Source organism: Protopterus annectens, chromosome 2.part0 (assembly GCF_019279795.1).
Source record: "Protopterus annectens isolate FY-2018-M chromosome 2.part0, PAN1.0, whole genome shotgun sequence".
Taxonomy (NCBI): domain Eukaryota; kingdom Metazoa; phylum Chordata; order Ceratodontiformes; family Protopteridae; genus Protopterus; species Protopterus annectens.
In genome coordinates, this window is record NC_056728.1 from 1,132,308,853 (window position 1) to 1,132,335,696 (window position 26,844).

Sequence of the window (26,844 nt, forward strand, 5' to 3'; positions counted from 1 at the left end):
TCTGTTACCAAGAAGAGGCAGCTTGCTGCACTTCTAAGTAGGACTGTTTTGGGGTTCCAGTAGACTGGTATACTTTCCCTCAGTCTAGCAGCCCTCTGTGAAATGACATGCACAAGCTGTGGTCATGAAATTACTGTAATACCTTATGGTGAAAAAGATGTGCTGGGGAAGGGATAACCTAATTTTGCTACTTGTGACAATACATAATTATTTTTAATTACCTTTATCTACACCTCTTTATCAAAGATTTTCTAGCATGCCATGCATAAGTAAAAAAATAAACATTCAGTAGCCTCAAGCCCAGTATTAACAGTTCTCTGTTTTAATAAGGCACAACCCACAGATCTTGTCCAGTTTAGGTTTGGGTGTTATGCACAGTGTTAACAGTAGGCATGAACATTCCAACTGGTTCATAGTTTCATAGGCAGATACTAGGCAATCACTTCACTATACCATTTGGACCCTGGCCACTACAATTCTCACCACCCCCCTCCATAAAGGTTTGAGGGACAAGATCAGAGGTGAATTTAAGAGCCCTTATACATTCACTGAGGCGGTTATTGATGAGAGTTAGGAAACTGCTTTGTTTGATAAGGGGAAGAAGCTTATTCCATTGGTAGGGTGTTCTGTCAGAGAGAGAATCCTGCCAGTATGTTCTGTATATATATAATATATATATATATATATTATGGTGCACATTTATGTCCCTAGAGAGACTATTTGTGGTACTGCCCATTTTTATTATGATGTAGATTTATGTCCCTGGAGAGTCCATTTGTGGTGCTAACACTTTTTCAAATGTGTAAGAGATCAGTTAGGACAAGGTTATTTGCTGTTTTATAAATGTGGCAGAGGTTCTGTAAGCGACATAATAAAGACATGACCGTTTTTATTCACTATGTTTAAATTAGGAAGTTTATACCTTAGATTTTCTTTGTGAGAAAATGTTGAGGTTTTTCTAGTAATTCTAAATAGGTGCATGCTAGAAGGGACATTATATTCAAGTATGGACCTGATGAGGGAAGACTATACAGGGACACTGACTTATTTTAGCTCGGAAATGATGCCTTTAGTAATTAACTGGACTATTAAAAAAAAGATTGCCTGATGGTCGATTGTCCATGAATATGCCCTGGTCTTTAAAGGCGGTATCTGTTTTGAGGGGTAATTCATTTATGTGGATGGTGCAGGGGTATTCTTAATTCTCAAAGAATGCAGCACTGGATTTCTTTAGCTTAAGTCCACAGTTGTGACACTATGAGTTTGAGAGTGTAATGAGCTGATGGCTCTTGAGTTTGCAGTCTTCAGCAAACTTAGTCAAATATCAGCTTGTGATGTCAGATTTGACATTGGTAGAAAAGATGTTGAAGAGTAGTGGTCCCAGCATGGATCACTGGAGGCTACCACTAGTGAGGAGTCTTTTAGAGGAAACTATCCCATCAGCCCAGATTGTGTGGGTTCTGTCTGTAAGCCAGTGTAGCTGTCTAATGAGGTACACAAGCTTATGTTCAATCGAGTCAGTTTTTCTTTAATGGCAGAAAGTAGCGTAATATCAAAGGCCTTAATCGGGTCTAGGTAGTCAGTGTGCACATACTTGCCTTTGTCCAATGCCTTTCTGATAAGTAGGTAGGATCTACCTTTTACAAAGCCAGATTGGTTTGGGTTACAGGCTTGTTAGCTACTACTGTCCTTGTTTGACTTATGTGACTTATACATTCCATTATTTTGCACATAATAATGGTAAAGCAAGTTGGTCTACTTTTCCCAGGGTGAGTGGTATAGGAGTATTTGTGGAGAAGTACCACAGGGACTCTCCTCTAGGACTCAAGTACATACCCAGTGGAGATGCCAAGATTGAACAGGATTGTAAGGGAGTTGGTGAGGCAATGTTTTGTACTGGCAGGAAAACCTATTATTCAACATGGGACCTATGGATCTGGTGGTATCAGTTTTGATGAGGGATTTTAGGACTTGTTCAGTGTTATAGTGGGTGCAGATTTGGTGGTGTGAATCAGAAAATGGGGTAGGATAGGAAAGAGGGGAGAAGTTTAAGAGGAACTTGTATGCTCGCATATTGCCACTTTTATTATAGTCAGATCGGTTGTACTTTTGGGTTGTAAGTTCAGTACAGTGTTGAGATTCTTGCCATTGTTATAGAATGCTTTGTGGTTTTCTTGGATAATGAAGCAGTGTTTATATTTTGCATTGCATGTTTTGATCCTTTGCATTAGTTCTGTATCCACACTTTTGAAGTCACTTTAATTCAGGACGAATTTAGGTTTATCTTCGGGGCTAAGAGTTTTTTAGTCTTGTTTGAGTTTATCGATGTTGAAGTTCCTCAACAGGAAATTGTTTTTAACCTGGCAATATATTTGTGGTGGATGGAGAGAAATGCTTCTATGCAGAAATTTAGGTGGGAGTAGAATTCAGTGGTATAAGCAAATGTTGTAGCTACAGTATCCTCTTGGGGTAAAGAGCACTTAAAATTCTGTAGGCCATAAGTGCTAAGAAGTTACCCTGGAGAAGTCCATGAATTCAGCAAGATTTGAGAATATCCTGAACTGGGTACCTGTGGAGAATATTGTGGTATTTTTGTATTATGGTCTAATTTGACCAGTAATGGGGCAACAGAAGTGAAAAATACTTGAGCTATATTTGTAAGAACTAACTCAAGTACATTTGAGCATCTAGTAGGTGAGGTTACTGTCAGTTTAACAGAGTTTGCTTTTATGTAATACAGGAATTTCTGGGGAATAGTGGGTGTGTCTTGAAAAGACCTACTGAGGTGAAGTGCCAAATAAGAGCTCATTGTAAAGTTCTGAAGACATCCTTGGGTTATAACAGCTGTTGTTTTGGCCAGTGTGTTTAGCCTTCGTTGACAATAGAATTTTTTCTTATTGTGTAATGGGAGACCACAGAAACTGCTTTTATTGGTATTGCTGTGTCTGCATTTGTTTGAGTATTGTGCAGTTGCAGGCTCACATCTTTATAAAGTTTGATTGGTTAACCTGAATCTCCGAATTACATCCTTGAAAATGTTAACCTGGTGAGTTTGAATGTTGTGGGATGGAATGGGAGAGGTAACAATGCAAAGAAGTCTGGATTACTCTCTTCTCAATCAGCACATCATGCATTTTGCATATCAAAATGTATGAGTGCATGCTTGTAACTTGAACCAGCATAGTTTGAACTGAAATACTAATTAATTTTCTTTGTATTTTGCTATTTTTAACTCGCTAGATCTTATCAGCATGGTGCAGATATGCTTGCTGCTGTGTCACAAGTACTGAGTGAATGCACAAGGCCTGATCATGTTACACCTGCTGTCCTTGCACTTCAGGGACTTCATGCTCTCTGCCAGGCTGAGGTAAGAATGTTCACCAGCTGCTCCGCTTTAAAACAGTTTATTACTAAATGTCTGAAAACATCTGTCTGGCAACATTTATGAATTGTCTAACTGTAGAAATTTTCGAAATACAGTACTAAATTCATTTCTCATGTCCTGATACAATTAGTGTTCTCTGCTGACCACTTCTTATTCTTTATCAGTGTGAATACTTTCTTGTAACTAAGCTTCACATTAAATTATCAATTGTCCTTACAGCGGCCCCATGTCAAGATCCAGATTTAAAATATACTCTCCCAGCATGGATCCTAGTGTTGCAGGCTGTGTTTTGGATACTGTTTTTTTTTTTATCCGTTTTACTAATTTTTTTGTTATATTGGTATTAACATGGCAGAATTTTGAGATATGAACTGCTACTTTTGGTAAATTTTTGAGGGACCAGTCTGAAAGTAGGGTCCACTTATCTAGTTGTTTCAGCAGTTTTGTATCTGAAATTGTCAGTTGCAGATTATTGTACATGTATTTAATGTAGCATAAGTGTACCTGTGATGCCCGTGCCCCGGCCCAACAATCAAGGAGCCTCAATCCTCACCACTAACACCAGAGGAATATATATATATATATATATATATATATATATATATATATATATATATATATATATATTCATATATGAGGAAAGGAGAACAAATATACACAGTAAAGTGCAGTGTCCCTTAAGAGCACACAGAGATCGCAGTCAGTCAGAGGCTGGTCGCTCCCTTTCTCTCCAGGTCCCCAATAAGACTCCCCACTGGCACAGCTATAGGGTCCAGATTTCAGCCTAGCTTGGCAAGCTAAAATCTCCAGCACCCTCTCTGTCCAACCAGTGCTTCGTGTCCCTGCCCAAGTAGCTGACACACACACACTTTGAGATAAGAGTTTATACAACCACACAGACACTTCTAGGGAAGGCTGGCACATGTTCTCCAGCTGTGACCCTTTTACCCAGACTGTACAGTAGTACCCTGCCACCACCCAGCTAATAATTATCAGCTACTCAAATACCCTTAAAAGGGTGTCCAATTAGTACTGTGAAATATTATTATCCATTTGGTAGTATGTGACTAAACAGTCAAGGCTTATTAGAATGCCTTGGTACAGGATCCTTATATACATGCAATGTACTCTAGAGCTTAACTTATCTCTAAAAAAAACAGGCACGGTTAAAAGGTTTTAAAATATTTAATAAATAATTAAAAAAGACAATACTTTCTACTACACAGTCAGTGCTAGTCAGGAGTTCAGAGATCACACAGAAATACTTAAAATAAATCAGTAGTACAATTCTGACATCACAGAGAAACACTTAGTCTAATATTTCTAGTTCTAACCATCTCTAAAAGAAAACACAAGTCCTAAGATAACTTACATAAGACAACAGGCAGAGTGCTGTGAGTTGGATGATCAAGACAGAAATGCTTAATGCCTTCTGATTCTCTCTGTTTAAATTGCTATTGCAGTTCTGATAAACATTACCTCATTCTTTTTCAGTTTTCTGGAATTCCCAAGCTACACATTAACTGCATTTACATTCTTAACATCTTCCTTTTGTTATCTTGCAGCTGGTCAGGAACAGAGCAATAAAAATGCATTTGCATGTTTAAATCTAGTAATTTAACTCCTGGTTAAAACAATAGAAATAATTTCTTCATCTAGACTTTTCGGCACCACTGTCTACTTCAAAGGGTCACCACATGCTTTACTTTGGTCAGTAGAGTGCACTATCACATTTATTTCCAGTTCCACATGTAAAAGTATTTCTTTACATTTAAGACAACAAGCCTGTAGTTTGCATTCATATTTACAAATGACAGAATTATCTGCAAAATTCTATCTGGCTAGACCTTTTTTGTTTTGGAGATGATTGTATTTCCTTGTATTGGTCTTTTTTGATCCTTTTTATAAATGTGTGTGTGTGTGTGGGGGGGGGGGGTAAATGCCTTAATTATCACTAAAGACATAGGCAGACATACATCACTAGAAAAAAATGTTTTATTTACATCCATTATACTTTACAGTTATTTTTTCTTTACAAATCTCATTTAGTTCAGCCTTACATAAATTGCTCAATTCCTGCCTGCATTTAAACCACACTTCTCCTTCTGAGCATTATTATGCATATATTGTTCCTACAAACGCCATTTATTTCTGTAAATTGCTTCTTCCATTTTCTGAAGGTCACATTTCCATTTTTTATCTTTTTTGGCAACAAGTGGAATTAAACTTAGTAAGGCTGTACTATATCTAGGTAATTCACACTCTGTGTCCCAGATCAAAAGGATCATTTCCTAAGTTAAAGCCATTTGCTTTGCCAATATTTCTGACAAAGTATTTTGTAAGACGTTTTTTAAATCTGCCAGTTCATTGCACTCCCAGGGAAACATGTTCCCAGTTACCTTTTTCTTTCCCATCATACCTCCAATGTTTGCCATCTGCCTAGGAAAGAATTCTTTGACGCCTGCTTGGGATATAAAAATACCTATGTAGACACTTCCAACCAAAAATCCTAAACTTTTTGTTTGTTGTTGCATACTTGGGAGCCATACGTATGTCCTCCATTGTTAGGCTTTACCACCTGTCCCACTTTGCGAGGGACAGTCCCTCTTTGGGCAGTTGTGTCCTGCAAAAAAATTGAAAAAATCCCAAATGTCCTGAGATTTTAGGAAAAAATATTTCCTATATTTTTATGTAATAGTTGCATAAAACAGTTATTCTGTATCTGAGACACCTAAATGTTATAAGAATCAGAATAAGCAAGTAAAATGCTACAAGAATAAGCTTTTATTTAGGAAAAAAAGTGAAGTTCTGTCATTTGTACTGGCTGTGGGTATGTTTTGCCCTGCAAAATCTGATGTTTGTACCAAAAATGTCCCACTTTGGGCATTTGAAAAGGTGGCAACCCTATCCATTGTTCCTTGTAAATTGGTTTTCCAGTCCCTCTTCCCAGTATTTTCTAACCTCCTCTGATTGATTTTTATAGTTATCTTGCTTGCAGTATTTTATATGGTGTACTAATTGTCTCATTTTTCGCAACAGCTTCTGTTCTAGATCTAAATAAAGACTCTACAAGAGCAGGTTTTAACTTAGGACTCCCCTATCCCTTTCTCTTTGCCTATATTCTGATAGCAGTATCTGCTAGAGAAGACCATCTCTAACCTGCAGTTCAGACTTATTTTGACCTCATCCCACTCAATTACTTTTCCCTCTCTAGTTATTTGTTCTCAATATCCTGGTTCCTTTGCCAGTTTTCTCCAGTAAATTCCAGCCACATCTTGCTATTTTCTGCACCCCTACTTACAGTCATCCCTATTAGCAAAGTTTCTGTCCTCCATTCCTGTGTTGGCTTAATTCTTAGAATATGTTCTGCAACTTTAAGAATATAATATTCTGTATGATGGTTGTTTTCCTGAAAGATTTGCATTGAAAATCCCACTCTGTCATTATTTCTTGAATCCAACCTGCATCATTATCATCCCTTTCTACTTTGAATTATAACCTTCTGCTTGCATTAAGTATATGAGCTTTAACTAAGTAGCTCTAAAATATCCCTTCAAATCAGGTAATCCTAAACTACCTTGTTGTATTGGTTGACTCAGCTTATCTGACTTAACTTTTACCGTCTTCCTCTTACAGATGCATTCCTTCAACTCTGTGTTAATGATTGCCTCCAACTTCTCCTTTCATTGATAAGATACACCTGATTTATATATAAAACTCTATGGGCTAAAAACATTTTCATTACTTGTATCTTACTGCCATAGCCATAAACAAGTGCTTCCAGTTTCTCAGTTTTTTGCGTTATCTTTTTATTCCCTTCCCATATACTTGAAGTTGCCATAACAGAATTTTTTTAAATCCATACTCATAAGTACTTCATCTTATGTCCCCATAATTATGGGTATTGCTGAACAAATTCAGGTGTGAGTATATAATTTACTTTTATAGTCCTTGTTTTACCTTCATTAACTTCATTTCCTGAAAAGACTTGAAACTGTCTCAAAATGTTTCACAACAATGAAATATCCTTATTTACATTTATCAAACTAAAACATAGTAAAAAGGTCACACAGATAACCAACTGGTTAAAAAACACAAAAAGAAAAACCTAGCAAAGCTAGACTTCTGTGTGATAACTTAAACCTCTTGCATCAGAGGCCTCATGGGATATATGCAAATCACCCCTTAAGGATATCAGTTGTTTCAGCTAAATGGCAATTCTGAATGTCCATGACTTTTTCTATTACTTTCATTTTAAGTTTATTTATGGACACTTTCAGGCCATTAAAGTATTTATCAAGTACAAAATAATATTATCTGTTAATAAAGCCAACTTTTCTTGATTACCATACCAATTATATCCTTGACTTTTTGCCAGTAGCTCTAAATCTAAAGCAAATAGTAAAGGAGAAAGAGGATACCCTTACCTGGTTACTCTGTTCAAGCACAACTTATCAGAGATGAACCCTCCAACTTTAATTCTTGCCTCCCATTGTTTATATATTATCATAATTAACCTTATTATTATATTTGGGAATGCAAATGCTGCATTACCTTACTCATAAAATCCCAGCTTATTCTGTTGAATGCTTTGCCTGCATTAATACCCACCAGTAACAGTGGTGTTTTCTTACAGCCTGCATCTGTGTGGATCATCATTGTTCTATTAATGTTTTCAAATCTTTGCCTCCCCTCCACAACAATGCATTGATCCATATCTATCATCATGGGCAATATTTTTAGCTTCCGTTTCATTAGTATTGACATAAGCACTTGCAGTCATGGTTTAAAATTGAAAGTGGCGTATATGAAACTTTGTCTGAGGGGTCTTTACCCTCTTTGAGTAATACAGCCACCACAGCTTTCTTCCAAGATGCTGGTGCTTTCCCTCCTTTTAAAATACTATTAAATAAAACTTTTCAGATTTTCAGCAGTCTCTTCCCTCCAAACTTCCATAGGAATACTGTCTGTTCCTGGAGGCTTCCCTGCTGCTTAGTCATACATCACCATTTTTATCTCGCCTCTTCCAGTCTTAACTATTAGTTGTTGAGCCGCATCTTCCGCTAATATTAGCATAATTAAGTCTTCCATTAATATTTCCATTTATTCTATTTCATTTCTACATTCATCTTCTTTACACATATTTTGATAAAATTCCCCAAATATCTTTAATACTGCTGTAGGATCTGTGGTTATTTTTGTTGTCATAGGCTCCCTAAGTTTGTGATGAATTTTTCTACTTTCTATTGTCCAAGTCATAGTACCAAAAGTTTTTGTGCTCTGGAGTTATCAAAAAAGCAGTTGCTTAACAACAATCTTTCTAAACTCATGCATATTATCCAGGTACTCACTTATTTTCTCTTTAGCACTCTGCAACTGTGCCTCTTTTTGTTCTTTGAGATTCCCCATATTCTATAATACCTTAACTTTTGTAAGCCCCTCTTAATAATTCTTATGTCTTAGCAATATCTTTCTGTTTTATTTCCATCATATTTTTCAACTTCATTTTCATTTTATCCCCCTCACTAACCATTCCTTCTGAAGAATTTTCCATCTTTTCTCTTAGCTCTTGAATAACTTCTGCTATCCATTCTTTGAATTCCTCTCTTTTTAGCAGGTAGGTGGGAAAGCGCCAGTGTCTTATTTTTACTTCATTACTTTGTATTTTATATTAGTTTTGTATTGGTGCATGATCTAAAGTAGTTATTGGATATGTATCAAAGTTTTCAATTAAATGTACACACTCTTGTGAAATATAAATTCTGTCCAGTCTGGCTCAGTCATTGCAACTTGTAGAATAATATGTAAATTCTATTCACTTTCCTGCTATAGTATTCGTGTCTTCCATGTCAAATATTTTCATACATTTCTTCGCAAATGTGCATTCATTTGCTGTATTCTGTCATCTGTTATCTTGATATATCTTCATTATTGCAAATCAAGTTCTAATCCCCACTTATAAGTAATATTCCCTACTGAAAGCTTGTCATTTCTTCCCAAATTTTCTTAAATTCCATATTAGTTTTTGGTAGAATGAGAATACATGCGAGTGTAATCTTCCGCTCTTGCCGGTAGCCCCTTAGCATAAGTCTACCATTATTGTTTTTTTCCTCTTCTGTCACTATTGCAGCCCATCTAGTGATCAGTATTATTACTCATCTTTTCCTTTGTCCCTCATATTCTGCTGAATACCCCCCCTGAAATCCTTTCTTTGTTAGATTCACATGCTCATTTCATTCCAAATGTGTCTCCTGCAACTTTGCTATTTACACTCTGCATTTCTTATTATAATTCGATACGATTTCCCTTTTGATTATACCTGTAAGGCCATTTACATTCCAAGGTAGTATGGAAAGAGCAGCTGCTATGTTAAAAATCTTTTGTTCCCACCTATTATACATGACAGGTTTTTTTTGAATGTATATTTTCAACTTTTGATTATATGCACATGGACTGGCAGGCTAATCTTTAATACAATTGTTTCTTCTTATCTCCATTTGAACCCATGTTACATTTTCAAGACGTTATGCTTTAATGAAAACTCTTAAATAATTAAATGCATTCTAAGAACAACCCCATCCCTTATTAATGCATTAACACTGATATGGTATGGAATGTCACATCACTAGTAACTACACACATCTTATATTCCAAAGCCTTTGCTGAAAAATAAGTTTAAAAAGCATAAGATAAACCATAGCAAATATTTTGTAAACAATAAAAGCTATTAAAATTTTACAGATAGCAATGTTATCAATAAGAAGATTTTTTTATACTGATAATAATTGGTGCATTCATAGTCTTCTCCAAAAATATTGTAATATAATGCTCACCAACCCAAAATTTTATTTTTTTCAAACTTTCACAAATTATCATATCTTAAAGTCTACAACGTAGACGTATATTGTTAGAACATGTTTAACTAGACAAAAGCATTCATGTGACAAGAAATTCCTCTAAGTGCATGTTTATTGAGATGTTTACAGCAGTTTGAAAAAATATTCTTGTATAATTAGCAAAACAGTCTCTTAAGTTATGCAACTTACAGTGTAAATATCAAAGGTAATTTTCTTCAGTACCATCTAAGGTGTTACTTAATGTCATGCAATAGTTTGTAAGTCACTTTTTTTGAAATGTTAAGTTCATATGGAAATAGTGCATATAACTAGCAATATTTCCAGTATAGTGTGGTATAAACCATGAATTGTCCTGTCTCCCATATTGGTGTTTTACATCATGTGCCTCAGCACCATGTAAGTCTCTTAGATATAACAATATGAAGATAATTTTGAAGATATGAATAATAAGTGGCAAAGATTATTTTTTCACTGCACACACAACAGTATACATTAAATTTCAACAAATGAAGTTTAATTCTCCAGTTAGGAACAATTACTCCAAATCAGTAGACAGCACCCATAGGCATTACCTAAGCACAAATATCTTATATGCAACAGTTTTACCTCCAGAGACACTGGTGTGTGTGTGTGTGTGTGTGTGTGTGTGTGTGTGTGTGTGTGTGGTTCCCTATCAGAAGCCTGAAACACTATAAGCCTGAAAATCTAAATCCTGAAAACTAAAGCCTGAAAATTCAAAATTCCGAAAGCCCAAAATCCTGAAAACACAAAATGGGCATACTGACGTCATTGTGGCTTTGCTATTGTTAGCCCTGTGGTGTTAGGTCATGCGTTGGGTTCAGGTAAGTGTGCGGTTGGTTTTATGTTAGGGTTAGGGGCGGTTTAAGTGAGTTAGGGTTAGGGCGCAGGTTAGGCATGTATGCAATAGTGACAAATATTGGGGTTAGGGGTGGTTTAAGTGAGTTAGGGTTAGGGCGCGGGTCAGGTGAGTGTGCGATAGTGACGGACCTTAAGGTTAGGGTCAGGGTCAGTTGGTAGATATTAGTGTCTTTATAGTGACATATTAGCATTATTTGCGTTTTCAGGATTTTGAGTTTCAGGATTTTGGGTTTTCGGGATTTTGAATTTTCAGGCTTTAGTTGTCAGGATTTTGATTTTCAGGCTTATAGTGTTTCAGGCTTCTGATAGGGAACCGTGTGTATATATATGTGTGTGTATGTATATGTATATGTATATGTATATATATATATATATATATATATATATATATATATATATGGTTCCCTATCAGAAGCCTGAAACACTATAAGCTTGAAAATCAAAATCCTGAAACCAAAAGCCTGAAAATTCAAAATCCCGAAAACTCAAAATCCTGAAACTCAAAATCCTGAAAACACAAAATGGACATACTGACGTCATTGTGGCTTTGCTATTGTTAGCCCTGTGGTGTTAGGTCATGCGTTGGGTTCAGGTGAGTGTGCGGTTGGTTTTATGTTAGGGTTAGGGGCGGTTTAAGTGAGTTAGGGCTAGGGCGCAGGTTAGGCATGTATGCAATAGTGACAAATATTGGGGTTAGGGGCGGTTTAAGTGAGTTAGGTCAGGTGAGTGTGCGATATTGACGGACCTTAGGGTTAGGGTCAGGGTCAGTTGTTAGATATTAGTGTCTTTATAGTGACATATTAGCATTATTTGTGTTTTCAGGATTTTGAGTTTCAGGATTTTGGGTTTTCGGGATTTTGAATTTTCAGGCTTTTGGTTTCAGGATTTTGATTTTCAAGCTTATAGTGTTTCAGGCTTCTGATAGGGAACTATATATATATATATATATATATATATATATATATATATATATATATATATATATATACGCACACACACACACATCTGTTGCATATATTCGGATCATGAGACTTGGAAGGGATAGTCATCAAACTCTAGTACCAATGGTTCACAACTTGATGACTCAGAAAAGCATTCCCTGGGGGAAATTGAGTGGTGCTTAAGCTGATGGCTGATATGTTAAACAGTGTGGTGTCATTTTTTTTTCTCAAAAATGTTTTTATTTTTCAAATACATTTGACTGAATTCCATAGTATTTATACATAACATCTTAAATAACTATATACACTATTTATATTAGGCTGACACTATAACAGATTTTAATGTATACAGTTACTTTGTAAGTATGTCTAATCCATTGTCAGAGTGTCTGATCAATTATTGTATAATATCAATCAACGATAAGACTTTTCCCCAAGAGTTGTTGATAAATGGCTTCTTTAATTTTCATTTCCAGTGATGCTGTGGTTTTCAATAGGCTGTAGATGTCTTCCAAAGTTGGTATTGTTTGTATTCCATCTTCTTGTTATACACTTCCTTGAAATTGCAAGTATAGTTCATACTAGATACATGTTTGACCTATTCAAATAAGGACTTTCGTTCACATTTAATAATACAAGAGTTTTAGTTAAATTAAATGATTCATTAAATAAAGCTTGTAGAAAGTGATTAATACCATTCCAAATGGCATAAGTTTAACACAATCAAAGAAAATGTGGTTCCAATCTGTATTGTGTACTTGCTCACATCTTGAGCATATTCATTTCATGGAAGAACTAATTTTACTGATTCTGTCTGGGGTTAAGAATGCTCTGTGCAAGCATTTCCAATTAAAAACTTTCCAGTATTGTGTAAAGGATGTATATTTTATCGATTAATAAGATATTTGTTTTAATATCTTCACTTAACTGTATTGAGGGTCCTTTTGTTATATATTTCTAATATGAGGTTTTGGGTGTTGTTTTATAGTTTGTCGATATTTTGTAAAATTTTAAAATACTTTTTCCCATGTCAAAGTCATTGTATATGATTTCATATATGTATTTCATAAATTTAGGTATTTCTTTAAATGAAGAATTGTTAATTATTCTACTTAAATCTTGCGAATATGACAGAATACTCAGTAAAGTTAGCCAGTCCTGTTGTGGAATTTTGTATGTTGTTTTTATTACTTGCATATGTAAAACTTTTAGTTCATTGATACATTGGAGTCAACAAACCAATCCTTTCTGTTCCCAGGAATTAATAATTTCTTTATATATTTTATGTGGAATGTTCTTTGTGACTATAAATGGTGTTAAAATATCAAACCAGATTTTTAAATCTATATTTGCATTAATAATTTTCCTGAATGAGTCAATGTAATAAATAATCATATGAGTTTTAGTGGGTTTAGTTATGTTATATTGCATACTAATACATATGTGCTATGGCAAATTGTTTTTATCGGTTTGAATTTTTTTTTTGTAAATCAAATTCATTTATTGATATTACAGTTAGTAATTCTTTCCAATTTGCAGAGTATTTTGGACTTGTCCAATCTGAGATTGTTTTAGATATTGATGCTTTTATATATGTCTCTATATCAGGAAAGTTTAATCCTCCCTGTGTCCATGGTCTGATATGATGCATTAAAGCTATTCAGTTTCTTTTAGGAAACCATAAAATTTTTGTTAGGCATGAATTTATTTCTTTAAGTATATTCCTTTCTGGTAACAGTTGTATTGCCAAGGCTATATATATACGATCCTGGGCAGTAAAACCATTTTTATTAACTGTAGTCAATCTTCAAATGTTAATATTATTTTGTTCCATTTTTCCACAGAGATTGTAATTGTATTGATGATATTATTGTAGTTTTTTGAGACTTCTTCATTATTATCATTGCATAACTCAATTTCTGGATATTTTAAGGTAAATTCTTGTTTCTTTATGATGTGATCCCCCTCAGTCTGCAGTTTTTTTTAATTAAAAATAAAAATTTTGATTTCCATTTATTGAAATGGAGTCCTGAAGTCATGTGAAATTTGTCAGTTAATATATCTAATTCTTTTAATGTCTTCTTTGTATTAGATAATATTAGTAATATGTCGTTAGCAAATAATATTACTTTAGAATTGTATTGTTCATAAACATCTATTCCTTTGATTTTTATATTGTTACGAATTGAATCTGCCAATATTTCAATAGCCAGAGCAAATAGAATCAGTGACATGGGACATCCTTGTTTAGTGCCTTTTGTCATATGTATAGATTCAGAGGTAAAAGGACCTAACTTGACATATGGTAAATTATTTGTGTGTGTGTGTGTGTATATATATATATATATATATATATATATATATATATATATATATATATATACACACATACATTCTTTAGGAGATAAACAAAGGATGCAGGAAATTCAAATAGCATTAGGATTTTGAATAAATAGTCCCGATTTAGGGAATCAAAGGCTTTCTCTATATCTAAGCCAATTATGAGTGTTTCTTTATTTTCTTAACATAATCTATAAAAGAAATTATCCTTTTAATATTGCCATGTGTTTGTTTATGATATATAAATCCAGTCTGATCATTATTTATTGTTTTGGATAGTGGTATTTTCATTCTGTTAGTTAATATTGTCATAAATATCTTAGTCATTATTTAATAATGATATAGGTCTATATGAGGTACAGAAGTTTGGAGATTTGTTTTCCACTAGGATTGGTGTGTTTAAGGAATCTCTCCAGGAAAGTGGTATTGCAGCTTATGACTGAATATCTAAGAGTTTTATCGAAGAGGGATAGTATCTTTGAAGGAAAAAAGTTTATATATTTCCATAATTATGTCATCTATACCTGGAGCTTAATTATTTTACACTGTTTTATTCTATCTGTAATTTCTTTGTAGGATATGGGTGCTTGCAGATCTAGTTTTAATTTTTCTGTTTTTTTATATTAGAACATTTTTCATCTAGATTTAATTGATCAATATGTATATTTTCTTTTTGGAGATGCTTACAGAAATCACTATATGGAACCTCAAGAATGTCAACTATATCAGAGACATTTTTCCCTTTCTTTTCATGGAAGATACTTTTAATGCTGTTAGCTTTTGATTGTATTTTGATTCTTCTGGATAAATTATGTAGCTATTTGGGAGAAGTGGCCAAGGTATTAATTTTTGATTTTTCTAAAGCTAATCTAGTTTTATGTGTTAGAATTTTGTTGTATGTATTGTTTAATACTTCTACTTTCTTTTTCATCTCCAAATGATTTTTATTTTTTTCAGCTTTTACTGACAAAAGTTGGGATTGTAGATCTAATAATTCAGAATCCCATTCTCTGATTTTTTTTATACCAAGTTAGGGTTTTACCATCTATGTAAGCTTTTAATGAGTCCCATATCATTATTGTATTTATCTCTGTGGTGTAATTAATATCTAAGAAGAACTATAATTCAGATAATAACCAGGGTTTGAACTTTTTAATTTTAGTTATATATGCTGGAATTCTGGAGTTAAAAATTAATGGTTTGTACCCATTTTGAAGTTTTAGTATCAATGAATTGTGGTATCCGCGGTGGTGGTGCTGCGGTAGCGTTGTCGCCTCACAGTAATGCTGTCCGGTTCGATTATCAGCTAAAGCATCTTCTGCATGGAGACATGAGTGAATGGGCGTGCCTTCGTTGAAGGTTGTGCGTCAGGGCTGGTAACTCGTCACGTAAAAATCAACTACCAATCATTAGCAGACCGGAGTTCCGCTCTTGCGACCCCTAACCGGGAAAAGCCGAAAGACACAAGTATCAATGAATTGTGGTCTGAAAAGGGGCAGGGAGTGATTAAGAAATTAATGATTTTTACAGTTTGTCATGGGCAGCAAATATTTTATCTATTTTAGTTTGGGCACCAAATCTGTGATCTTGATGGGAAAACAACAAAGATGTATCTTCTTTAAATTTGAAAGTATCTACAAGATGAAATGATTCTACTCACTTGTTTAAAGCTTTTGATACAGCAGATGTATGCAGCGGTCTTTTATTTGTAGTTTCAGAAGTATCAAATATACAGTTAAAATCTCCTCCTAACATTGTTACCTTTATAATTATTGGAAATGAAATCCAAGTGTTTTTAACATTTCCTGTTCCAAAGCCTGGGAACCAGTATAGCTTGGCTAGGGTCCATATTCTGTTATATTTAACTATAACTAATGCTATAAGGCCTTCTTTATCTTCATACTTATAAATGATTTCTGGGTTCATCACATTTGTTTTCCATAAAATTGTTACCCCATTTTGTCTTTGTCTTATAAGTGGATTGTGCCAATGTCATATATTCCTTAGGATTCCATTTGTAATTGTCATTTGTTTTGAAATGAGTTTCTTGAAGGAAGACAATTTGTGCTTTGTTCAGTTTTAAATATTTCAGTCGATTTGATCGCTTGCTAGGATTGTTTAAGCCATTGGTATTTAAAGATAAAGTTAAATACATCTTGGATTATTTAGACTATGTATATGTTTGAGCTTTTAAAGGAAATTATCAGTTTTATACTACCAATAAAGTAATGTTTTGGTCAGGCATACTAAAAATGTTTTTGTGAAATAAATTTCAATTAATAAATGTTAACAAAACTAAGATCTGCACTAGTCATGGAATGAAATCATTCCTAATCTGATGGATAAACCTAAGTCCATCAGATTATCACTCATACCTTGAAAATCAGAACATCTGAGCTCCATAAATTGAATTATCATATGGAGAATGTGTAATAGGAATAAGCAATATTTATATTATTTTGAACAGATGTAGTACTATTGTAGATTAGACATAATTCTAATACAATATAAATGTCTACTTATTGTATAAGCAATTAATATTTACATGAAACATGACACGCAATTCAGTCATAGTAAAGTAGGATGTATCATATATAAAACCTCAGTAAAAGATTATAGCACACAGTTATTTAACATATTCACCCTTACTGAAGTCTTTCAAAACTTATTACTTAATATAAATAAATAGTAATAATATTTATATGTAATGTTTATAATGCAATGTATTTTACTGGATATACCAGAAGTTATATTTCATTGTTTGCCAGCATTTAAGTAATCGCTTTGTTTGTTGCTAACTTAAAGCATCAAGTTTGTTTTATGTGAACATTGATGAAAGTTAGGGCATTTTAATTATCAGTGCATCCCTCTTCCCCCCCATAAGGATTTTCACATCTGTCATTTCTTATTGTAAAATGAGTGAAATTATAGGTTAAAAACAACAAATTCACTTATTGTGATTGATTACAAGTTCCCTTTCCATATTCATAAATTGCCATTTTATGGGATGCACTGAAAGTTTTTAGATTTAAATGGCAACATTCTTTTTTGTATAATTAACAAAGGTTAAACTGAGTGATTATTGTCAATTTAATACTATTTGTTCAGAATGTGATTGTTGCATTCTGTGACATTCCTAGTTCAGTCTTTTATTGTTTCTCTTGAACAACTTTGTCAGTTTGATGTCTTGTATAAAACATTAGTTACCTTGGTAACAGCTTAAGTATGTATGGTCAAAATGGGTTACAAAACCACAATTCAAGTTAAAGCAATTATATGACTTGTTATGCACATTTACTTTTATGAGAAAATCATCAAGCTTCCCTTTGATGTTCAATATAGTGTCATTTATGACAAGTTAAAACAGTAATGATGTTATACACAAGCCCAGGTTATTAAACTGAGTGTCTGTTGTCAATTTAATACTATTTGTTCAGAATATGATTGTTACATTCTGTGACATTTCAAGTTCAGGCTTCTATTGTTTCTCTTGAACAACTTTATCAGTTTGATGTCATGTATAAAACATTAGTTACCTTGGTAACCACTTAAGTATTATATATGGTCAAGATGGGTTACAAAAACTACAATTCAGGTTAAAGCAATTGCATGGCTTGTTATACATACATACATACATACATATATATATATATATATATATATATATATATATATATATATATATATATATATATATATATATAGTGTTATTATACACAAGCCCATGTTATTAAATCCTGTCTTTAATATCTAAATTCAGCAGATAGCTTCATCCTATATGGCGATTATATATTTTGTCTAGATTTAGTCAAATCATACATTACATAACTATTGTGTTTTTTTTTTTTGACTGTTGCTTAGTTATTTGAGAGACCACAAGCTGTAATGCTTATTCTTATTAGCTCCTTCCAAGCATGTTTATACAGTCCATAGACTTTAAATTATGAGACCCTTCTAGTTTCTTATATGTTATAAGTATATTTCCATCCTTACATGCATATCAGTATTTCAAACACAGGCAACAATGCCCATCCAGTTTTGCTAGAATACCATTCACTAGTTCATGTGGTGTATTTTCCAGGCTGTTCTTAAAATATCCAAACCAATATTTGTCCTGTTCCATTTTACCAGCCTGTTCCAAGCAGTGGCCACTCTGCCAGTGAACCACTCAACACACCTTCCATTCCCACAGATATTTCCATGAAGGAAATCTGATGACTCTCCAGCACTTTCCCGCAACCCCAAATACCCCTAGAATCAGCTATCCCCATATGCCCAACACGTCTGAGCAAGCTCACCTCCCAGACTACTGCAAAGGGTACTGCACAAGACCCAAGTGTTCTTAGTCTTTCATAATAACTCAGACTTCCACTCTTACGTAAGTCCTTAATGTGTTTGGACCAAAACACATTTTAAATATAAAATTGTGCTTATTTATTTATCATCAAGAATCAACTTAATAAGCTAAACAAAGTGTTGGGAGACCATCAATGTGTGTACATGTTGTTTAAAAGAGCCCTTTTATTATATATATTTTTTAAACCAAAAACGTCATTGCCGAGAATCATCTCGAAGGCTCCTCAGAGCCGTTAAGCACTATCGTCACTCTGTCTCCGTTACCATAACAACCTGGGAGCATCTGTTTGTTAGTGTGTCTGTGTACTGCATACCAGAGGCTCACTTCACTGCAGCTTCAAGCCTAAATTCCCTCCCTTTCAGCGAGGCAGTAGCCAGGAAAAGAATGGAGAGCAAACAGATGATTAAAAAAAAAAAAAAACCTCCCAACAAGCCGCCACAACAAGAGATAACGCATTCTTCCAGCCTTCCCACCTCTCACTCAGCAGATGTATAAACAAACTATTCTCTGCCAAAATATCCCAAATCACAGTTTTATCAACCCCCTTCCCCTGCAAACACGCACCATATCAGGATTGATCAAACATCTCTCGTAGCTGTGATACCTGCCATAATTGATATTAACTATATTTAGACAGAATAATGATGACATTTGTACTAAGAACTTGCTACTATTATTTAACCAGGATATACTTGACATTTCTAAATCATACTTTAACTGAAAAAGGCATTAGTCTCCATGACAACATTTTTTTTCAAAACACTATACTGTTACTGCTATTATATATAATGTTTGTTAAATTTGAGTCTGAACTCTGATGAATGGTACATTGCTGAATTAGTTAATTACTTAAATTATTATAAGTAAAATTAATGAAAAATGAGCAAGATAAGTATTTGCTGAGTTCAAGTAGGGGAACAGAAACTTCGGTACTTTTCAGTTATTGGGGCAACACTGTTAATGCGATCTTTCAGCTGTAATCCACTCCCCTAACATGTCTGGTAACCTCATGTCGAAGTACGAAGTATTACTTTGAATAATTAATTAATTTATAGTAAATAACTTTTAATTTGGACTTTCACACACATCTGCTTGACAGAGGTGTTAAGGGGCTACATTACAGCTGAACGATCGCGTTACAGTGTTGACCTGATAAGTTAGAAAGACGGAAAGTATAAAATACAGCAAAACATCAAGTTAAGGCAACGCTCCTGTTTTTTTTTTTCCACAGTCAGCAGATGGTGATATGTACAACACAATTACTGCATATAATCAACTATGTTCCTGTGGTGAACGTGTAAAAACACGTAGTCATGCTGAATGTATGTAATCCAAAAGATTCCCGTTCTCCTTCAGGCATGTGAAATGATGTAAAAATGAAGATTGCTACCATCCAAAGGTCTCTACCGAAGAGACAAAGTAAAATCCAAAAACAGCAACAGAAGAGGACCACCACGATGAAATAAAAACTATATTTAATATACAAAAAACAAGCACTTTCACGTGTATCCACATGCTTCCTCAAGTTTTTAACAATAATATCCAGTAAAGAACTTAAATACACATTTCCACACCTCATTTCATAAGCTGATAGGTTAATCACTTAATCAATTAACCAGGTCAATTACATTAAATAAGGCGATTAAAACAATTAAATAGTATTTCAGTTTGTATTACCAGATTAAAGCAAGCAAAAACTCAACTTATTATATTCAGTTAAAATCAAATTCAAATTCCAAGTTCAAAACAATGTAAGAATGTTTATATACTGTTTATATGTAATAATATTGTTTAAAAATACTATCTAAAAAACAACCACAATGACTAAAAAATAAATAGCTACTAAATCTAAATAATTAACCTGTAAAGTGCTATGTGCAATGTATAAAAAATGTATAAAAAATGATAACTAAATGAAATATAATAACATGATTGGTGAAATATATATAACTGAATTAATTATCATAATAATCATTTACGTGCTGCTAAAACTGATTTAATACTAATATATTGATTAAGTCCTGGCTCAAAATGAGCTCTCATTCTTAAGATCCAATTCAGTTCAACTGTTTCCAAATGATTCATTTTATCACCCCCTCATTTATCATTATTTATAATCTGCAATACTCTGAACTTGAACATATGATCAGGATGTGTGGCTATATATGTTTAACTAAGGCATTGGTTGGATTCGTTCTTCTTGTATCGTAGGAATGGTTATATATCCTATCACTTAACCTTCTTGAGGTCATGCCTACATAAGCCATACATTCTGTACATGTAGCTAAATATATCAAGTTATTACTCTCACAGGTAGCATAAAAATTGGGTATAAACCTATAGTCTATACAAGGATGGATAAATGGTTGTTCACTAATGATATATTTACACATGTTACACTTTTTACATGGAAAAGTACCATGTCTAAAAATTTGCCTATTCATATTATCGATCTGGGGGTTGGTCTTCTCAAGACACAATAACCTTTTTAAATTTTTACTATTTCTATACCTGAAACTAGGTGTTTCTCCCACTAATTTGGAAGTCTGTAAATCTATAAGTAATATGTTCCAGTTTTTTCTAATGATATTTGTGATGTTCCTGTTATCATTGGTATATCTAGTTGTAAAGACAACTTTAGTTTGATTATATCTAATCCTAGGAGCATATATCATTCTACGATGTCTATTATTAGAACTTTGAGCACTACTTTGGTTGGCCCCCATTGAATACACGGAAAGTATAAAATACAGCAAAACATCAAGTTAAGGCAACGCTCCTTTTTTTTTTTTTCCACAGTCAGCCGACGGTGATATGTATAACACAATTACTGCATATAATCAACTATGTTCCTGTGGTGAACGTGTAAAAACACGTAGTCATGCTGAATGTATGTAATCCGACAGATTCCCGTTCTCCTTCAGGCATGTGAAATGATGTTAGAAAGACAACTCTTACTGTGTTATGACTGTAATCGCTTTGTCGCAGATGCAAGATGGCAAGGAACTAAGTACAGATTTGGATGTGGACTTCTTTGAATACAGCGTTGTATAGTATGCATGATTTGCCTACAATGTAGAAATACCCGTAATAGTACTGATTTACTGCTGTTATTATGATTCTGTTATCGGGCAAACACTTTAAAATAGTTTCCTCAGCTCTGAATCTACTGGCAAACCCTGTTTGCTTTCTGATGTTAATCTTAACAGAAGTGTATGAAATTATTTAAATGGGTAATGTTTTTAAAACAAAACTGTAAGTTACACACACCTGTTAATTTTAACATTCCAAAAAAAAAAAAAGTTTGACACTGGATTCGGAATTCAAGGAACTGCTTTGACAGTGTCGCCCTGATAATGGAAAAGTACTGAAACTTCTATGTTTGTATTATATGTTGCTTTGTTTGGCTTGTATATAATATAAATAGTTACCCGTCTTGACCCACCTTTGTTTGTGAAAAATTACTGAACTCTTTGAACATTCTGAATAAATCATTACGGTTTCTCAGTTGTTTAAGAAACGCTCCTTTTTTTAAATAAAAACAGATGGCAAGTGATGTACCGTATCAGTTGATACTTTGAGAGATGTAGTTGTAAGAGTTATTTTTTTGGGACAGCTATATTGGAATAATTTTTTTTTTCTTCTTTCTAGCGTCAGTCCAAGGATTTGTTTATTTTATTCTTTTAAGAGTAGGGACCATCCATTCCATTTCTTCTGGGATAGACACTATGTTGTTGTTTTTGATGAATGTAGTAGCTTCTTCTAAGTCATTAAAGGTTCACATCTCATTGGCAAAAAGTATTTTTATCTTTGCTGGAAAGGCCAGCTGTGCTTTAATGTTTTGTTTCAACAGTTTAATTATTGGCCAGTTTGTTCTAGTATTCTGGAAGAATAATCATTGTCTTTTTTAAGGGTCATTTTCTCCAAGTAGATTTTAATATTCGCTCCTTGTCCAGAAATTAAAGAAATTTTATAACTTTGGATCTAGGTGGAGTATTTGTTGAGTTAGAAGCAGGTTTCCTCAGTGCTGTATGCGCCCTTTCAATTCCAAATGAAAGTCCCTCTTTCATGTCTAAAAATCTAGGAATCCAGGCTGTTAAGAATTAATGTCTTCTTCTGCAGTGTTTTCAGGCAGACCAAAGATCCTTATGTTGTTTCTCCTTTCCCCGTTTTCTAAGTCATCTATTTTGTTAAGCAGTCATGTATTCTGTTTAAGCAGGAATTATTTTTGGAATTCTTCCTCGAGTCTCCCTTCAGTGTCATTTAGAGAAGTCTCTATATTTGTTTTTTTTTTGTATGGTGTTGCTGTATTAGTTCCTTAAGGGTGTCAGTCTGTTTTTGAGAATTTAATTTGAGGTTTTCTAAATCATTTTTAAAGCCATCCATCTTCAAAGACAGTTGCTGTAAGGTAGATGTCATCAATTGCAGTTCTTTTTTCAAAGCAGCATCTGGATGAGAATTCCTTGAGTTGTTCATATTCAGTGACTCAGTATATCTCCAAGTTACTTGACAGGAAAATATTTGTACATTTCCACCAAAATTTATATTTATGTAATTTTGTAGTTTATCTGTAGATTTCTGATGTTTTAAACTTGAAAATAATAACATTTTCCTATATTATTATACTTGTTTATGGAGCTCTCAAAATTCACTGCTCTCAGTTGGCCATCTAGACTCCGCCCCTAATGTGATGTAATTTTCAAATCAAAAGATGATAAATCAGAATAATAATGTTTCAGGCAAGTGATTGTTGCAGATTTGACAAAAAGAAATTGCGACTCTGGAAGAGATGGTGAATTTGACTGTTCAAGAGGGCCCATGTCAATCTATGAATCAAGATGATGAAAAGATGATTTTGAGGTTTACAGGAAAGATATTGGGAGAGTGGTGGAAGAGATAATGTATGAATCAAGACATTTATTGGAATGTTAGAGCAATATGCCAGACAAGTAGAATTTTATGAAACTGACTCAGTAAAGGAGTCCTAAAACGTCATGTTACTGTTATAACAAAAAACAGATAAAGTTTAAGAAAAGTTTTTTAGAATTTATAGCCAAAAGGTATACAGTAAGCAACAACTGGTTTTGGTGAAAAATACAAAAAGAAAAAAGTTGAAGATGAGTGGACTGGTGAGCTGCAAGCCCACCGCCAGGACTGCTTCACCCTGCCCCCCACCCAAGTTCAGCAAGACCATCCTCCCTTGCCATCTCATCAGCTATCAGAGCCACTACTCAAATTCAAGGATGCCTGAGCTGTACACCACTGGAGTTGGCAAACAAGTGTAAAATAACCTCCACACTGCGACATATTGGGGTGGGTAGTTGGCATAGTGGTTAAGGTGTTTACCTTACAGACACAAGGTGCAGGGTTTGATTCTCACATGGGGTAACTGGCTAGGTTTAAAATGGCCCTCAAGGGCACTTAGCCTAGTACTAATCTATGAGAACTAGTAATCTATGAAACTATTCTGAAATTAAAATACTCTTAAGAATAATCTGTCCAAAAACATGTAATAGAATCTTTTTAATACATGCACATCATAGGTTTTATTTTGTTACATGAATATTTATTATTTTTTAATGTTATTGGGATAATATATATATATATATATATATATATATATATATGTGTGTATATATATATATATGTGTATATATTTTTTTAGGTATGCATATATATTTTAGGTATTTTTGTCTACAAATTGTGTATGATTGATGTTTTTAATTTATTAAATATTGGATATATATGAATGTTTTCATTGTTGCTCCCATTGTATATATTTGAATAGTTGATTTGATTTTATACAGGTTGGAAATGAATATTGATTCTTTCACTTTAAAACTGTCTGCTTTTCCCGCCATTTTATGTATTTAAACTGATGAGTGAAATGCTTTAGTAGGTCTGATGAAGCCATCTGGTGAAAGCGCTAACCTGTTTGTGAAGAATAAATTCTATATTCCTTATACTGAACTAGTTGCAGCACCGGTTATTTATTGATGTACTGTGGACTACTGAGGTATTGAGGATTTTTACATGCTGTTTTGGGACATCTGCTTTGTTTTGCTCTTGCCGTATGGATTTTGTTATTCATTTTGGATTTTAGCTTTTTTGGCAAACGCATTAACTCCTAGCAGGCTTATATTTCTTTTGACTGTTGTTTTTTGCTCATTAGTCCTGCTTGGTGACATGGTGGAAGGGGAACAAGTACAAGTGGAACTTCCATATACTGTACGAGAGAGGAGAGATGTTGGTGGTGTGTTACGTCCAGCGTCGGATAGATTTGCGGATTGTTTGCGACAGTGTGGTAATCCGTTGGAGTCGTATGAAGACAGTGAATGGGTCACGAATGGCTCTCCTGGGACACAGTATGATAGAGAGAGCTTACGACTAGTTATTGAAAAGCTAGAAGTGGATTTATTCAAATTAAAAAGGATGCAAACCCAGCGACAGCACTTTGAAGTGTGCATCCAATGACGCCTTGTTCCTAGAGGTCTCAGGGTGCTTAAGATGCCTACTACCGGAACCACCTATCCGGAGCTGCTATTTGAATGGCAGCAACTTAATATTGAGGTAAGCCTCAATTATATGAAGTTAATGAACACGTTTTTTATGCCCTTGGAAGAAGCGTTGAGGCTGCACATACAAGAACAACGAACTGCCATATATGCTAGCTATCCGGCCTCCGCTGTTGATAGTTGTTGTCATACGCTTTTAGATAATGTTGTACAATATGAAAAGAGACTTTTTAATCAAAAGAGAATGAAGTTACAAAGAGACATAAATAATTTTAAATCAGGACATATCTTCACTTGGCCGAGGGGGAATAGAGATGTCGGAGGCCAGGCTATACGTACACAGAATGTTAATGGACAAATTAACAGTGACAATGTCAATGTATCTAACAATAGCCATTTTCCAGTTGTTTCTATATCTGATTCTAGGTTGGTGAATGTTATTAATGGTGATGCTGTTCCTAATAATATTATTAATGATGTTATGATTTCAAATGATGTACTGCCAACTGAATCCCATACTAATTCAGTTCATAAGGTTAATATAGATAATGAGCCACTTGTATTAAGTTCTGCTCACACAGTTCCATTTGAACAAGTAGTTAGGAGGAAGATTCCTACCTCCCAGGTCCCTGGGATGAGTAGGAATGGGACTACTACTACTACTACTGACAGATCTAATATAGGTTCGGATCACCCCTCTAACAATGTATTTGATATTAAACACCCTTTCCCCATCAAGTCAGATTCCAGGGAAGGGAGAACATGCTCAATGAGCAGAGGGAGACAGAAAAGGAAACTGTCTCCCGACCGGTTCCAGAACCAGAATATCAAGAAAATGTGGGAAGGGAAACGGACGACTTAGTGTTTAATTTATCTACATATCAACTTACAACAGATGAGATAAATGTTCTTTCCAAAGGACTTTCATTTATTCCTACCACCTATAGTAATTCTGAGGAAACACTACGTGATTTCAAGTTGTTTATACGTAATTTGTCATTGAAAATAGAATTTAGAGGTAACAATGATGTTATTAGTAATCATAGTATTAAAAGACCTAGTACATATACTCCTCCCCTACACCCTTTGTTAGCAGCATATAGCAAGTTAGTGGAAGATGATTTATATCGGATGAGAAACTCCAATAATAATTTTAAGAGGGACAAACAGAATCTTACACCTAAACAGAAGGAGGCCTTATATAGCTTACGTAATAATACTACGATTACCATTAAATCTGCTGACAAGGGAGGTGGAGTGGTTATTATGGATACCTCTAGGTATCGAGAACGTATGTTTGAGATGTTGAGTGATAGTGATTACTATACTCCCATTACATTAGAAGCAGTCAGTCATTTGACTGAAAGGATACATTGTATGTTGAATGATCTACTAAAGAGTGAAGTTATAGATTTTAATTTGTTTAAGTTTTTGGAAGTTGTATATCCACTCATACCGGTCATTTAAGGGCTTCCAAAGATACACAAGGATAGAGTGAATCCACCCTTAAGACCCATTGTAGCTGGAAGGGGCTGGTCAACGGAACCGCTCTCCATTTATATAGAGAATA

General features: G+C 34.1%; 1 protein-coding gene across 1 annotated transcript in view; it reads left to right on the forward strand.

The window, feature by feature from the left end:
* Positions 1 to 26,844, forward strand: part of FOCAD (focadhesin) — a 2,336,882-nt gene that overhangs the window by 1,285,293 nt on the left and 1,024,745 nt on the right. The window contains exon 15 of the mRNA XM_044060381.1: positions 3,241 to 3,367. Within this exon, the coding sequence (XP_043916316.1) occupies positions 3,241 to 3,367 (127 nt within the window). The remainder of the gene's footprint in view (positions 1 to 3,240; positions 3,368 to 26,844) is intronic.